The sequence below is a fragment of the Botryllus schlosseri genome, chromosome 7 (assembly GCF_051294905.1).
Source record: "Botryllus schlosseri isolate E-star chromosome 7, Bs_hap1, whole genome shotgun sequence".
Lineage (NCBI taxonomy): Eukaryota > Metazoa > Chordata > Ascidiacea > Stolidobranchia > Styelidae > Botryllus > Botryllus schlosseri.
Window position 1 is genome coordinate 12,448,469 of NC_137242.1, and position 17,755 is coordinate 12,466,223.

Sequence of the window (17,755 nt, forward strand, 5' to 3'; positions counted from 1 at the left end):
GCACATTGCACAATGTTCCCGTAGCTTTGCGTTGCCGATATAGTATGCTGTCCAATGCTACGATGATACTCGCGAATTCGGATAAGACAGCGTGTATAGGATACGGAGGTTTATATGATCGTATGCAATCAAATTGAAGATTCAATCCGGGCTGTTGCATTATGCTTCAATATCATTGTGCAGGCCATGTATTTGAGACCCCTTGACTACACTATGTAGGTATTGCATGCATACCATGGTCATCATTCGGAATAGGTCGTTCTAGTGGGGACGGGCTGTGACACTAGCTCGAACGGCTGAGCTTTATTGCCGTCAGCTAACAATACTACTTGATTCGAAAACTGATCCATTCTCGTTTTACAGAATTAATAAACCGTGACTGCTTCATTATATTTGACACGTATATATTATAATACAGTTGAATCTGGAAGAATGGGTGGCTCTGGATCAAAACCCAGTAAGTGGCACATAGCATTCATAATATCAATATGATTGATGAAGTTTCTCATACATAGCGAAACCTGCTAAATTAATAGTGAAATCTTTATATACGTCAGAGTAAGTGCGGAAACTACTTGGGCGATTATATTTTACCGAATATTAACTTCACCATGCTTGGCTAATATCACTGCAATGTATTATTGGTTGAAATTCGCCTATTTTGTGTGAGGTACATATCGCAGTCCAGGTATACTTAGCAAGTCGAAAATGTTGAAATTCATTGGATAACGGACGCAAAAGTTTTGGAAATTCGGCAGGGAAAAATCTCGCGCATTTACATGAAAGTTTTACCGTTTTCCTCCACGAGGAGGATTCGCAACGATATTGCGATGCACTGTTATTTCGGCACACGTCAGCTGTGCTTCTTTGCTACGCAACTACAGTCACGTAGCACTGCTCGGGAATTCATGAAGCGTCAGAATGAAAATACCTTCCGTTTATGTAGCGCTCGTGCGAACCGATGATGTGCGCTTTAATCCGAAGTTCGATCCGATTGTATAACTTTATTAGAGAGAGATACACTCACTAAACATTACGAACAAAGCCATAACTTTCAAGAACATACGCTGTCAAATTATAGATAACTAACCTACGTAGGTTAGTTATCTATAGTCAAATACGATATAATCGACGAGCGCATTTGATGTCGGCAATCGATTGAAGCCTACCATCATAATCATCATCATCATTCTCAAAAATTATCTTGTTAATTGCGTGATATCACCTAGCCACCTAGTCTCATAGCCTTATATAGATGTTTCCACAATGATAGGTTATAGCCATCATACCAAGCTATGAGGCTCATGTGTGTATGATAAGAATCAACATTGGAATCTGGAAATTGTTTCGGTGGTGTACGTACGTATAGGTCAGGGATATCCCTGGTACAGGTACACTGTTCAGTGTTCAGTCTTCACTTAATAGTGCAATAAATGAAACTTGGGTATCGTTGCGACTTTGAAACTTTGGTATCGTTGCTGCTCAGCGTTGATGCATGTGGGATGTGGCAATCACAGGAAGTGATTTTTCAGCGAACTACCATTGATCACAATAAGTATTAACTCAATATGGAAATAGTGAAGATCCATAGCTCAATATAAGCTTCGAGCATGTTTCAGCCACCTACTATGAGTTTCCGAATACATTTGTTTAGTACCGAGAATTTGTGACTTCTGGATATCTTTCCCGACCGAATTGTCAGCGATCATAAGCAGTAAACAGAGAGCGAATAAATGAATCACTACCTCGAATACACCAACGTGTTGTAGTTTTCAACTGTTCATTCCCATCAGCTATCACGTCTCTTACGAACTGACCTCCTGATGACGAGGAAAATATGTGTGTTGTACAGCGCACGTAATTGTCTCGTCACTGTAAATATTGTGATACACGATACGAATATCGGAACATGGAATATCGACGGTATTTTGTCTCGCGCAGAAAACAATGTTGAACCCGAGGAACTGATCCGCATGATGAATGACAACAGCGACGTGGTAATTCAGTACTACAACGCTAATCACGAAATGGTCTCGAAGTACGTTGAGGAGCATTTCTGGGAGGAAGACGTAGAGAAGTGGCTGGAGGCGATTCGAAAGAGGTCGCCAGGTGGGCCATGTTAATGAACAAATGGTCGTACTCGTTCTGAAATTCCCGCTTTTCATTTGACATTGCACCCAAACCTGATATTATAGCTATCCCCTTGACACCTCGATTTTTTTATCCCATCAGTTTTAAGACAACGGTTATCATGAACTCATAATTTTGACTCGTTGACATATACACATTGCACAAATTACACCATCACATCCATTTGCACGAATTAATGGCTATATCACCATCATCGACAAGTCCCATGAACGGGGTAATTGAGGACATCAAATCTCTGTTGATTTGGTTGATCAAAATGATCATGCTATTGGATTGCTACAGATTTACCAGAATAAAGATCATCAATGTTACCTCTGTGTTCTATCTAATAGCGTCTCTAATATAGCTGTAAGTATGCCTATTTTCTCCGTGTGCAATGCATGCTTGCCGGCTACGGGGACGCGGTCATCAGGATGTGATTTGTTTTACTCAAGCCGTCACAGAAGACGCAATTAAGAACTCCAACACTTCCCCTACACAGTAGAGATGAGCATGGATTAGGATTAGGTTTTGAAAAAACAGGATTTGTGAAATTTTGTTGGATTTGGATTGGATTTGGATTAGACATTTTTTTCAGAACGGATTAGGATTTGGATTGGATTTATCTATTTTCTGGGAGATTGAAATGTCGTGTGGCGAATGGCTACAAACTTTATTCAGATCAGCTATTAATGTACTTATGGTTACTAGGTTATCCTGAATCAAGTGAATCGTTGGTTGTAAAAGAAAATTTTCGAATCCCTCCATTGCATAAATTAGTTTTTTTCTGAATTTCCAGTTGGAATCGGATTAGGATTGGACATGGACTTGAATATGAAAAAGTTATGGATTAGGATTTTGATTTTGATTTGAAGGTTCGGATTTGGATTGGATTAGGACATAGTAATGTCAAATCCGCTCATCTCTGCTACACAGACACAGAAATAAACAATAGACGCGCAATAGACTCACCTGCAACGCAAACGTTGCTAATTGGCAAGTCGGATTCGGCCGTAGAATTGATATTTGTGCATAGGTTTTAGATTAAATTCGATACATGTATTCTGCCCCGCCCTATTGAAAGTTGATGTATTGAATCCGGATAAGAAAATTTGATTACACAAAGACATTGAAAGTTGAAACATTTGAAAGTGTGACGTATCCCGACGTACGTAAATCCGCCTTTAATCATTGCCTTACGATCGCATCCGCTCTATCGTAACCGATCCCGTAAAAGTCTGACTTGTTATGGGAAATGCTAAGATTATTTGAAACCCGTGCAGTCGAAAGCTTGAAAATACGGAAGATCGACTATCTGAAGAAGAAAAATGGGTTGGTGCACCATACAGTAAGATATGAAAACACGTCGCTGGTGGTGAGACGCGCTGCTTCGTTCGATATTGACGTATACTTCGGAAACAGGAGCTTTGAACCGGGTCGGGATGATGTAACATTGAGCTTCGGAGTTGGTGAGTGCGATTTAACTCATACTTATTCATGTTTACCCGTGTATATGGACAGACCTGGAGACAGAATATGTTCGGTATTTACGATGTATATATTTAGTTATATTATTAAAGTAACGGCATCAATAGGATCGAGTTGGATGTCGAATACGACTGAAACATGCTTGCAGGATTTATCCATCATTTTTCAGCTGAAGTAGTTTGTTGTTGTTTATTGCACTCTCACTATTTGGGGGCTGGATCAATCGGGCTTTTGCTTTTGTATGATTTTAGGAATAATTTCATTCACGCAATCTTTCGTTCGTTTCCACCAGCCTGCTTCTTTTTGCAGCCTAATCTGAAACTGGGCTCACTTATTCAGCTGCGGCTTTTGTATCCACTACCAACGGCGTGATGTCAGTTATGAGGATCCAAAATAAATCCCCAAGTTATAGAAAGTTCCTCGGGCTGTTATGTTCGTTCTCTCACGTTCTGAATATCAAAGACGAGATTTATAAAATATGACCTGTATCCAGTGTATCCACAGATCTTGAGGTCTCTGTTTGGCCCATTTATGTAGACGCAGATTGTAAACCGTTGGCAGTTTCATATTGGGGGGTCTCGAGTTCTATGCGGTGTGTATGTGTATATTTATTGTCAGTCACGACTTATGTCACCACTAGAGGAAAATGCCTTTTCATATCCATTTATTTATTCCTCAAACGTACCGATGCTGACGCTGTGCATTACCACCGATTCGTAACACTTCCCAGGTGCGCAGCCAACGCAAGCCGCCGGAACGAAATTTGTCTGCCCTGTCGGCCAACGACCCCTGCAAGACAAAACGAATTGGCACTGTTACGTCGTCTCTTCAAAAGAAAAAGTACTGTCGATTCGGGTCAACGTCCCCGCGAAAGCTATCATTGGTAAATACTCGGTAAGTGGTCATTAATGGTATTATAAATATTGAAAAAGAATATTAATATCGCTGATCTTCCTTCCCTCCGTTTCTATTTTGGTATAACTAACTACAGCCTGTAGGCTTATGTGTGCGTAAATCAGTCATCCGATATTCACAGGCGCCTTTCAAGAACACTATGAACAGTGAACAATCCACAATTTCAATACGTAAAACTATTGTCTCATTATACATCTTCGGAGGTCGTTTGTTGTTGATTTAGTTGTTTTAATATTCATGGTGTTTTGACATCTATGGTTATTATACGCCAGGACGATATTATTTTTATGATTCCTGAACGGCCGACTTATAGCACCGCCACTTTTGTTCTAAACGTTTTGTAAGACGCGGATTGGAAGGGTACCACTACGCCACTATAGGTGAGCAGTGAGCATCTTCGGTTTTGATCACGTCGTTTGTCCTGGTGGAACTGGATACGTTACATACGTATATCTGTCATCAGTGTATAACTGTATATTCTTCATGTCACAGGTTTCATTTGAAATCGTCAGTGGTACATCTGAAGGAAGAACAACCCAGAACCACAAGGATAACAGCGTCATCGTGCTTTTCAACCCTTTTTCCTCGGGTAACTTATCGTCATCATTGATTGTAGAACTAAACAATAACAGCTTTATGGAGGTACAGAGCTTCAATATACTATTCAATGAAACAATAATAGTATGTGTACAGTACAGTATGCCCAAACGACGTTAGCAGCATTGAGTGTTTGGTCGCTGCCACAGTATAAACTTAACTCTCCAATCTCCTAATCAGAGAATCTTCAAATTCCGATCGCAAAATCGTTAAAGCAAACATTTCATTCCAATCGCAAGCATGATTGTCACCCGAGCGTTGCGTGAATTGTGTTTCCGGGAGTCAGGTATCACAAGTTTACTCGTTGCTTCTGCTCAAGTTTGGCATTGCATCAAGTATTGGATGGACTCAGAGGACTGTATGACTCATTTGTGGAACCTGTATCGTCTAATAAAAGACACACCTGTCTCCCCGATGTCACACAATATAGGGACAAAATGTATGCAAAATTCGTTCGACTATAATGAAACTAAGTTAGAGTTAGTTGATGCGACTATTATATGATTTTCTCGTGCAATGGGGCCCTGACGAATTTCCAATACCTCACGTATAGCGTGTAGCGCGCGGTCCCATCTTATTTTTCTGAACCCTTGACTATCCGTACATCGGCGCCCGTTGCACACGCTGGAGCTAGGGTTGGGACTTCGAGATCAAATTTGAAATCCCGGGATCGGGATTTTCGCTTCTCAATCCCGGGATTTCCCGGGACTAGAAAAGAAGTAAAATACACATACAAGTTACGCAAACAACATTTATTCCTTTTGATATTGACGCAAAAACATAAGAGCATCAAGAGCAGAGGTTTATACTTGACGACGAGCCTTTATTTTGATGTTAGTAAGATTCTGTCGAAATTTACTCTTCATGGAGACGATATATAAAGGTCCATGACCAGCAGAACTCAAGATATATCCTTGTCTAACGGATATTCTTCCACGCGTTTGACGCTAGTGTACAAGAATTCTCTTTTCCGGTTTTCAGAAGCGGCCTTGGACGCCCAGCATCGTTTAGAGCAGGGGTCTCAAACTCAAATTTGCTCGCGGGCCAATTTCGTAGTTTCTGATGACGCGGCGGGCCGCAGCATCAAATGTATAATATGTATAATATGTATAATATGTATTGCCAAGTAGGCCTTATTTGAAGGGACCTTGCAGACTGGCATTCCACACATTGTGAAAAATTGATTCACTATTGTAATATTCACGTTTGCCACGAAAAAGTCACATTTTTAAATATTTTTAAATATATACTGTTGTGCTTGGCATAATTTGGCGAAAGAATGAGTTATAGTCAGTTAGACACCATACGAGACGACAAATGCATCATGTCATCGTAAAAGCTGTCGCGTTATAATTTCGCAGGTTGCGGACATTTGACATGTGATAGCGATTCAGGTTTTTTGAGTGGTTTTAGAGTAAATTTTAGGTTCTCAAATCCGAAATAAGAAATTTTCCAGTTATTATTATCATTATTATCGAATACTTGAAAGGTCAAAATGCCGACGCTGGCCGCAAAAATGTTCTCGCAGGCCGCGTGTTTGAGACCACTGTTTCAGGCAATCAGCCAAGTTCGTGACACTGATTGATTACCAAAATAAGAGATATGGCGCTACAGAGATATGGCGCTACGTAAGCCTTGGTAGATGCTGTTTGCAAATCCCGGGATTTCATTGGGATTAATCTCGGGATCGGGATTGCCACAAATCCCGGGATCGCGGGATCGGGATTTCCCAGGGGTCCGAACGCCAGCTGGAACATGCATTGCAAAACTTGCGAAGTGTCCACATCCAGTGACTATGACCAAGAGTTGACACTGTCCATTTCAGCTTTTAACAAAGCAGACTGTTCAGTGTTTTCTAAATTACACATTGTCGATTCTATCCGCTTTCAGACGACACCGTGTATATGGCTGACGTGGAGAAACGGAACGAATATGTCATGAACGACCAAGGGTTAATCGCTCGCGGAAGCTACTGGAGCATCGGCAGGAAGACGTGGCATTACTCCCAATTCGACGAAGGCGTGCTGGATAGTGTTCTCAACATGGTAACCAACGATACCCGGTTATTGAGTCAACCTATCAAAAGCAGGACGAAATGCAACGACCCCGTGTTCGTGTCCAGAGTGCTGAGCGCCATGGTGAGGGATTTTACCGAGTCCATCCGTTTCGATTTTGCAAAAAGTCACTGCGACATCTAATTTACTTGCTATTCACTTCCACACCTTAATTTAGATGGTAATGAAGATTGATGATGATACACGCCTTCTATGAAATCCTTTTATTATCAACCACCCTTCGTTAACATCCTTGATATTACCCTATGGCCTATGGGGTGGCTAAGTGATTTATTATTTACCCACCCCTCGCGTATAAGAGATGAAAACACCGCTTTTGGTATAACATTCGTAATCTTGGATCCTCTCGTGATATCTCGCATGTCAGGAGCAATTATATTGTCTTCAGGTAAACTGCAACGATGACAAGGGTGTCTTGTGGGGCAGATGGGACGGAAAATACGACGACGGCAAAGGCCCGGGCTCGTGGTTTGACAGCGCCACGATTTTGAGGCAGTGGACGGACAGTGGGATGCAGCCGGTCAAATACGGCCAATGTTGGGTTTTTGCCGGTATACTAACGACAGGTGAATACATCACTAACCCAGTGGTTTCCATTCTATTCGACCTTTCGGCACCCTCTCAAGGGAGAAATTGTTCGTGGCACCCTACCACTTTGAGTATCCTGAGTGCGAGATTTGTTAAGATCCTGTTGACAAAATAATGGTCATTACTTTCGACCCAGGCTTAATCTCGAGCTCATATTGATTTATTGATGATCAGTCATCAGGTTCTCAAATGCTACTCAAAATTTGAATGTCTTTTGTAAGTTGACGGCGAGACTACCTATCTCACAGCAACCTTGACCAAACGCCCCAACGGCATCCAAGATGAGAACCGCTGTTTTAACCAGAACTGGTCACCAAACAAATATTTTTACTGCTTTAGATTACTCAAATAGAATTACAAGCTTCATACTTCAGGCATTCATTTTACAACACTATACAAGTTTCATGCTGACGCATTCAATTTACAACGCAGCGTTACGCGCAATCGGGATTCCAGCACGCTGCATTACGAACTTCGCCTCAGCTCACGATACCAACGCCAATGTAACAGTCGACATGTACTTTGACGAGGAGAGCGGTGATAAAATGGACGAAACCAGCGACTCAGTCTGGAACTTTCACGTTTGGAACGAAGGCTGGTTCGAACGCCCCGACTTGCCCGAAGGTAATTACGCTGATTCAACCAATTGCGCCTCAGACTATTATCCATGTGCATAATAGATAATCGTTTACTAAATGGTGTTTGCTTAGCCTGCATAGTCAGCATTTCGAATCTCTTCAAGGTTACGATGGCTGGCAGGTGGTCGACGCAACACCGCAAGAAGTGTCGGAGGTTGACGATATAGTCCGCAGGAGGAGGCAAATATTCCAATGCGGACCCGCGCCGGTGAAGGCTATTAAAGAAGGAAAAATCAACCTTGGTTATGACGGAAACTTTATATACGGCGAAGTGAGTCTCGTATCAATGGCTGTTAGTTGGACACGGCTGGGCGTGAGACGGATTACTGGCGCATTCAGTTGCTAGGGTTGATGTTAAGGTTAACTTTGGTATTAATCGAGAATTGGCGATCAACAGGAACTTGAGCGTAATATCAACCCGGAAATTCTTGCTGCATTACGCACTGCACAGACACGTGACCGATGCCTGTGTCACCGTCGAAATTACCTTTCCAAATTCCCGAAGCACGATGTCATGTGACGAATGTCACGTTTCCTGACGACGTATTCTAGCGTTTTCGATACCGAAATCTCAATTTTGAACGGCGCTACCTTGTGACTCAATGTCAGTGTCGTTTTTTTCAGGCGTAGATGAGAGTTGAGCAGATTTTGCTTTGATGTAACCTCAATACACACAACGTTGTAAGCACCAACCATACAATCTCGAACGAACTTTACTTCCTCAAACGGCTGGTTACGTTTTGGAATATTATTTACATAAGTAGAGCCTGCCGTAGTCTTGTTCTTTTTGTAATCACATCATTGTTGTCTCAAACCATATTTCAGTTCATTAGCTTTGTTTACCAGTTCATCATTTGATAAAATGTGCCTATAATTAGGATGCTTAGTTTCGAAAGGGAGTTACAAATTGGATGGTTGGAGGACGGCATCAACAACAAATCGTTATTGTTTTAACTCATGACGCCAGAAGAAAATATTTTTGTCTCAATTTCACATTGAATAAGGTCTTCATCTTCAACTATATTCGTATATTTTAGATTGCTTGGAACATCGCGTTGAGGATTAGTATTAACCAAACGTACATATTGTGAAAGAATCCACCCAGTACACGCACCAATCTTTAAAATCGAGTCCATTACCGAGACTTGATAAATCCTTAACCAAAAAGCAACCGGTACTTGCAAATGTTGAATTTCAGTCGTTTTGACGTGTTGTAATGATTACCAAATGAAAAATTTTGAAATTTGGAGTCACCGTGGTCAGGATATTACACCAATAATATCATAAAACAAACTACTACTACGCGAGCCTATAGCTATTAAGACTACGCTGTGTATGTGTTATGTATATAAAATCCAGTCGTTGTAATAATTCGATTTGCCGCCGAATTCCATCAATATTTTTATATTGTTGCTTGCGGCAGTGAGCCGTAGTTTGCCTACCCCTTACATTATAGTATGAGCTATGCCGCTAATATAAGGCGAAAGCGAATTGGAAAATGCCGGCTCCAGTCTCCTGATCGTATTGACCAAATTGTCGCGGTTCGCACTATAAAAGGCAGGCGCAAAACTTCTTACGTATTTCAATCAAATCTCTAAGGTACTGAAATTTGCCTATAGTCTTGATTTCGTAACAGTTGTATAGCCAGATACATAGTCATTAGTCAACATAATTTCAGTTCGAATGGTCATTTGTACGTTCACATTCCATATTGTACGTCCATTTTCTTCATAAACACCGATTCGACACCGAACGCTCCGTCACAGGTGAATTCGGACAGAGTCAACTGGGTGGTCAAAAACGGGAAGGTCACAAAATTTGCAGGCGTTCTGAAACGCGATGTCGGCAAAAACATCAGCACGAAAGCCGTTGGATCGTTCGCGTTGGAAGATGTCACTCACGAGTACAAATATTCGGAAGGTATACACATTTACACAAGCATACACTCTTATTGCAGATGCTAATGGCTTAGTGGTAGAGCAACTCTTCTCGCACTAGCGAGGCATTAAAACCTGTGTGTGTACATGGAATCTGGGGCGAATGTCAGGTGATCGATGAAAAATGTGTGATTCGTGAAATATGAATGTTCCATATCAAGACCGCCATCTTGCGGATAGTGCGGAACTGCAGTGACGAATTTCGGATTTCGAATCCGATCCAGATCAGGTCATACCTATTAATATTCGAAATATACTTTTGACCTTACAAGTTCAAAATAGCAATCATATGATCTTTGGATTCAACTTCAAGCTACGTAGTGGACGGGATTTTTTCCATTTAAAATAGTATTATCCGCTCAGACCCAGCAGTCATGTCTATTCACTCGTCATGAAACGGACGCAGGTAGTTGGTGTTGGTATCAAATTTGATAAGGAGCATTGATGTTCAGTTGCGGATATTCGCTTTTCCTTTGACTAGGGAAATTCCATCAAGCCTCATGTCTTTGCAGTTGCTCAAAGTAGCGACCTCATGTGACGCTAGGTCGTGCACCTTGGCTGCTAAACTTGAATGGCAAAACGTGTCGCATGACTCGGTTGCGACTTAATCGTGACTTTTATTTCACATCAGTAGTTTGCTCAAGATCAACCGTTAATGCAAACAAGGATGTTTGTGGTGCTGTTGAAACTTTCCACGTGTCTACAGTCAGATATAGCCAAAGTAACCAGCGCTGCTACTCTAGTAAAAGTAGAAAACGAAAGGTCGGAAAAGTACTCAAGTAATTAGTTTCAAAAAGTAGACTAATAACAAATATGTAGAATCCTCGACACTATATTTAGCAGGTATCGTGATGGCTATTTCGCGCCGTTCTCATGACGATTTCACGCATTAAAATGATGCAAACTTATACCATACTACTTCCTATACTTTTCGAAATCAAAAGTTTAAAAACTAAGTAATGTTGCCGGAAAATTTGTTCAAGTAGAAGTGTGAGTAGTCTAAAAGACTTGACTACTCGATTAGGTATATTGCAAGTCGGTAAAACCCGCTTGGGTATTTCGAAAAAAATATGATTACTTCGTTATTGACGACGCTTCGCAAATGTTGGATGTTTATTTATGCGCCTCCTCGCCATCTGATACCCGTCAGCGGTGTAAAAAAATTCCGAGAAATAGACGATACTACAAGGACTGTTGTATATTGGCCTGGGATGAATGACCATTGTAGTCGCAAAACACATTGAATACCCGAAACAACTACAACGGACGAGCTACGTTCGCATTCATTTATGTATCTACTCTGTGATAGCTGTGAACAACTAAACATCCTCCCTATGTTGTTGTACGGACACTTGAGGTATTCCGATCTGGTCATTCGTATCTTGGAGGCGATTGCCTGAATTCTTGCACCCTACGATCGGTGTCACCCATCCCGATATATTTTGTCAGGCTCTGAGGAAGAACGCAAGTCATTCAGGAACGCATACGCCCGCGGAACTATGGATCACACAGTCCGTGGCATCAAAAATCCCGAACTAATCGTTGATCCGAAATTCGAAGTAACCGTGGAGCAATCCGAAGACGCCGTCTTCATCGGATCGAAGGTATCGACGATCGTAAAGGTAAGACTTTATAGCTGTTTGCAAACATGGGTTCGCTGTGACGCCACGTCACACACAGTTCATAAAAGTAGTGATTCAGCCATATCGCAATACTATTTTCTGCTGTACAAAATTAGAAGTAAAGAAGTATAGTCCATAAACACAACCACTTGAGCAGGTAGTACGAATAGGAAAATCTACTCGAGTACTCATAAAGTACTCCGTTACTGAACAACGCTGATTCCGCATGATGTCATAACATCTGCGATGGTGGAAGCAACTTTGTTTTCTAGATATCAAATCCGTGTTACCGCGCGCAGCGTTACTATTTTCAAACTGAACTTTAGGTGAAGAATCTGACGGACAAAGACGTCAAAGTTCTCATCAAGGCGTCGGCCAGCACGAAGCGTCACGTCGGGTCCACCCACGCCCGTTTGAAGAAGAAGGTCAAACTTGTAGATCTCGCGCCTGGAAAAGGTCAGAGAATTCCGATTTAGGTTCAGTTAGCTGACTATTGACTATAGTAAACCATGTATGCGTCTGCCTGATTTGGCCGGTTTTTCCCACATGAAACCGATAACCCTATGCAGACGATACGGGTAGCTGGGTAGAACATACGCTATACGTGCACAATTATATGTGACGTCACGAATGCAATGTGACGTAGTGAGTGCGATGACGTCATGATTTATGAGTCGAACATTGGGGCGCTGGAAAAGACTTGCTGTGGTTGGAAAAAGTTGTCAGCGTTGCTACTCAATTAGTAGAAGTAAATTTCAACTCGATCACATGTAGAAATGTCGATCTGAAACGTAGTGAAGAATTAGTTTCCAAAAGTAGATTTGGTCGAAGTTTCGCGTACTTCTGACTATTTATCGGCCGTGGATATGTTCGAAATTGCAAGATGCTCGTTAGGCCGCTGCTGGGGCGACCAACGCAGAGTGACTGATGCAGCTACAAACAGGTACAATTTTCGAAAATATGAACTGCAGTTACTTCGATGTCTATTCCACGTGGTTCTTGTAACAATTTCCGTCACAAAAGCGATGCAAACTTATCCCAAAACAAATTGCTCCTATTCAAAATCGAAATTGTGTAGACGAAGTAGCTATATGCCTGAATAATTGTTCGAATATTAGTAGAAGTAGTCAAAAAACATTGCAAGTTGACGACATCCTACTAGGGGACTTCGAGAGCGTAAAAGTACTTCCTTACTCATCCCCTGCCTCTGCCGCCGACCGTGTCACTGCCTCCGGCATCCCATTACGCATAGTCTAGGCTGCGCCTTTCACTATGCGATTTTCTTCAGTTTCCGGATTCGAGTTTGACGTGGAGCCGTCGGAGTACTTGGGAAACGTGGTGGACGACCGCATTGTGAACATCCGGGCCGTGGCCACAGATCCGGACGACGGGAACACCGCGGTTGGCGAGCTGGACGTGGAGCTTGGAGTGCCAGAGTGTCTGACGACCACGGTAAAACCGCTGCCGCGTAATTTGTTCTAACGACATTGGTGTATTCCATATTTTGTTGATTGTTTACAGAGGTGGTCAAAGTGGTCATTACAACTGCACAAATAACATTAGAATAATAACGTATATTTCTACCCTCTTGGAAGTAGAAGGTGCTGATTCCAAGACCTTCTAAAACTACTTCAAATAGGAATATTAAATGTCGGAAAAGCACGCCGGTAGGTATAGTTTTGAAAGGTCGATTTGGTCGAGTTTCTCAAATATTTGTTCTCAGAAATGGGTTACATTCTAAATTATAACATGGGGTCGATGGAGCAATTTACGAGAGTACATCCTTCTACCATGATCCAGGGGGTATCTGGACCACCAGTTAATATGAAAATCCCACTGACAAAAGTGATGCAAGTCAATCCAAAATGACTTTCTACTAAACATAAGCTGAACTGTAAAAATGAAGTAGTCTTCGTCAAAACTGTCATTTAGAATAGCGGAAGTAGTATGAAAAATAAAACCGCTTGAATAAGTAATGCAGCACGCCGCAAAAACCTACTTGAACAGTCCGAAAATAGTAACAATATTTCATTACTGACCACCTCTGACTCATATTGCCAGTTGTCTACGTTGTCTTATGATACGGGAGTATCTGTGGCGTGGTCGAAATCCTTACCGTCGCATTCAGTTTTGAGAGTCTGTCTTATTCACGTTGTTTCATCCGTCTCACTGTTTCTCCTCTAAGGCGCCCGCGTCAATTCCGAAGGGAAAGGTTTCCAAATTCAACGTCACCTTCGAGAACAAGCTTCCCTTCACTCTGACCAACGGAAGGTTCGAAGTGATTTTCCGCGGAAACGACGAAATCGACCGAAGCGTTATCGTCGGGTCAGTTCGAAATTACTGTTGCATGCTACAATTCCCGTCCTAAGAGCAGGCGGGTCAAAGCAGTCGCCGTTGGCACTCAAGTAGAAGTAACTACTTCCAAGACATGTCGAGATGACTTGAAGTGGAATTATCAAATGAAGGTCTGTAGTTTTGCACTGAAAACGCACTACGACCTCAACGAAGACGCAAGCAGCTAAACGTGATACGCAAAAGCGTCCAATATATAATTCGGGTAACGTGTGTGTGATCAACACAAATCATCATGAAATTACGAAGAAGCAATAATCGGCGCAGTCTCAAAGTAGATTTGCTCGAGGGGTCGCGTACTTTTAGTAGATAAATCGGAGGTTACTACAATTGAAATTGCAGGGTGCGTCTTCACGACTACGCATAAACGACTAATGGGGCCACAATTGGATGCTATTTCGAAAATTAATTCATTTCACGTGGTGCAGGGGCTAATTTACCCAGTTGGTATGGCAATTTCACTCATAAAAGTGTTGCAAACTTACCCTAAAGTTAATTCCTCTGTAAAAATGCAAAGTTGAAGGTGTAAGTAGTTTTGCTTGAAAGTCTGTAAGGTAGAAGTGGAAATAGACTACAAATACAACCACTTATCATCAAATCCTAGTTGATTACAGAAAAAAGTAGTAGGCTACGTCACTGCTGACCAGTAACCGTCTCTGCCTGAAAGTAGAAAGTACCAAAGTACTACTGCTTATGCTTTTCGCAAACCGTTCAGGTATTAAGCGGGAAATGACAAATTCTCACAAGTTTGAAAACTGGAATTAATGGTTCAAAATGCGGCCCCGCGTAGTCATTGGCACTGTTGACATCACTATGGCGTGGTCGGATGTTCGAAGGGAATTTCCGGCATGAATGAAGTCATACAGTCATTTTGTCGTCATAAGCGAGGTGTCGTCACCTGGTTCAAAGTCGATTTGTAATCACATCACTCCTGATAATAAGTGACAAATGCAGAATTCACTAAGTACTTTGTACCTGACTTGGACGACTGGAAGAGTTTCAACTTTTCTAAATTAGATTAGAATTAGAGCTATCTAGTTCTTACCAAATTAAATCAGAATTATAATCAGAGCTACAAATTTTTTTCAAATTAGATTAGAATTAGAATTAGAGCTTCACATCTTTTTCCAAATTAGATTAGAATTAGCATTAGAGCTACACAGTCTTTTTTTTGCAAATTAGATTAGAATTAGAATTAGAATTTCTGAATTCGCAAAAAGTTGAAAATTGAATGAAATTGCGAATTATAAATAAATGCAGCGGAAATTAAGCTCAGTTCATATCAAATCACAGTACATTCCCTCTAACACGAGAATAGTTAACGTCTGTGCATCAAGCTTGTCTCGTTTTGCACCATACCAGAAGTCACCAACACGCGGGCCACACGCAGCCAATGATCTGATTTGTGATTTAGGAAGTACGCGATAAACAATTTGAAGTGCTGAAATTGATTTCAAGTATCAAATTATTGTTGTCGTTTCAAAATAATCCATTCTCCTGTGCCAAACACGACTATTCCTCGCCAGCTGAAATGGCTTCGGCCATGGCAACATCGTTGGAGAGTAAGCTGATGTGAGCATATTACCTTGGCGTAAAATGGCCCAGACACTGCCAAGACCGAGACGCTTAGAAAACGGCCTAGGGCTTTCCCACAAGATCAATCTTTAGGATGAGATAGTCTTTCAGCTAGTAACATGTACACATATCCCCAATATCGATTCATTAGTCGCTGACAAGCCTGGTCAGGAATCGTGCGCAGCGCAGCTTATAGTTCAAAATAAAATGAAGTTTATGATCACGATATTTCATGTTATATATATGTACTTCCCTAGTAGAATATTACTTCTTTTGTCGCAACCAAGCCAATCGCCCATGTTAGTGTGCACGGCGATGTACCAACGTAAAGCTTTAAAAACATCGTTGCGCAACTGTGTGTGGGCTGTTTTGTCTCGATATTGCATTATTGCATGGCTCTCTTGCATGGCTGCAAAAAAAGCTAATATTGCAGTCATGCCTTCGAGTTCTCGAGCAGCAGCCTTAAGATGAGGAAAACGATTTTCTCCTTTCCAGTGACTCAAAACGTTGCGGTCCATGATCTCATGTTCTGCTTCGAAAGCTCTTTCCACTTCATTCTCCAATATATTTTCTTTGTTTAGTTCTAATGCAATCATCCTCTTTTTACTTGAGGTAGTTGTGGGCATGAAAGTGAACAAGCCTGTGTTAACTATCTCTTTTTATTCGTTGCTGTACTGTTTGTGATCGAAACTGAATGTTGTTCGGAGACTACAAGCTACTATGCCAGCATGGCTATTGTTCGTCACGATAAATACTATGATGGTGCGGTGTATGTAAGTGATGCGATGGCGCCTCGGCACTGGATTTTCCTGTGCGAGAAGGATATTCTTGTTAACTCGCTTCAAAATGCCCCGGACAAAGAGGCATTTTTAGGAAAGCAATTGAATTAGAACTAAAATTATAGCGTAGAAACATTTTGACAAATTAGATTAGAATTAAAGCATAGAAACATTTCACAAATTAGATTAGAATTAGATTACTGGCATTTCGCTCTAATTTAGTGAAATTGGACAACTAGAATTACCTAGTTGTCCAAGTCTGCTTTGTACATGATGCAGCAGGCCGTTAGAAGTGAAAAGCACTCCTATCATTTTTACCGTAGCAATAGTAATAACGATGATCACTGCATAACCAGCCATCCAATCGCTCCGGGAGAGACTTACACGATCGAAAACGTTGAGGTATCGCCGAGGGAATTTTGGTCCAAGATTTACGGGAACGTGTATTTCGAATGCACCGAAGTACAGGACGTACACTTGGCTTTCAACATCAGTGCGGCCGATGAAGAATGAACAAATGAACAATCGTGGCACGAAGTTCCCTTATTAATCCCAAAGATAACGAACGCATAGCCGACATTAGTAAGATACGTATACGCTGTAAAATGCTCATCTTTTGTATGCTACAATATTTTCACAGTCGATATTACGCCATGTAATGCGCTATTTCTTTCGCGAAGCCATTGAGAACGCTTCACATTCTTGGTTTTGTGTCATTCCTTCGCAAATTTCGTTGGCGACAACTGCAACCGAATACGGACTGTGCAAACTTTTGTCAATATCCTATGCATTACACTCAGATATGTTACTGGAACAATGCGTGATACTCGTTCGCATTCTGGCGATTTGACATTGTTGGTGTGGATGGAAAGACTAGCTGGTGGCATTGTTAAAAATTTCTGCATCAGGGTAGTAAGTATGAGTGGTCGTATTGAGATATTCGAATGCAGCTATACCCAGATTGTCATTGTCGGCTGTGGCATTGCGTTATGAGTATCGCCAAAAAACGTTCACGAAGACGTGCTCATTTACGCCGTAATCCAGGGGTCACCAACCTTT

The 17,755-nt window shown here is 41.5% G+C and overlaps 1 protein-coding gene across 1 annotated transcript; it reads left to right on the forward strand.

The window, feature by feature from the left end:
- Positions 1-361: 361 nt before the first annotated feature.
- Positions 362-17,513, forward strand: LOC145442203 (protein-glutamine gamma-glutamyltransferase E-like). Its single transcript, XM_080320103.1, has 15 exons — positions 362-457; positions 1,942-2,109; positions 3,414-3,599; positions 4,349-4,512; positions 5,026-5,122; positions 7,021-7,268; positions 7,594-7,771; positions 8,226-8,417; positions 8,536-8,702; positions 10,198-10,351; positions 11,818-11,990; positions 12,317-12,446; positions 13,279-13,442; positions 14,176-14,315; positions 17,053-17,513. Exons 1-15 carry the CDS (start codon positions 433-435, stop codon positions 17,207-17,209), a joined length of 2,343 nt encoding a protein of 780 aa, XP_080176229.1. The 5' UTR covers positions 362-432; the 3' UTR covers positions 17,210-17,513.
- The last annotated feature ends 242 nt before the right edge of the window (positions 17,514-17,755 follow it).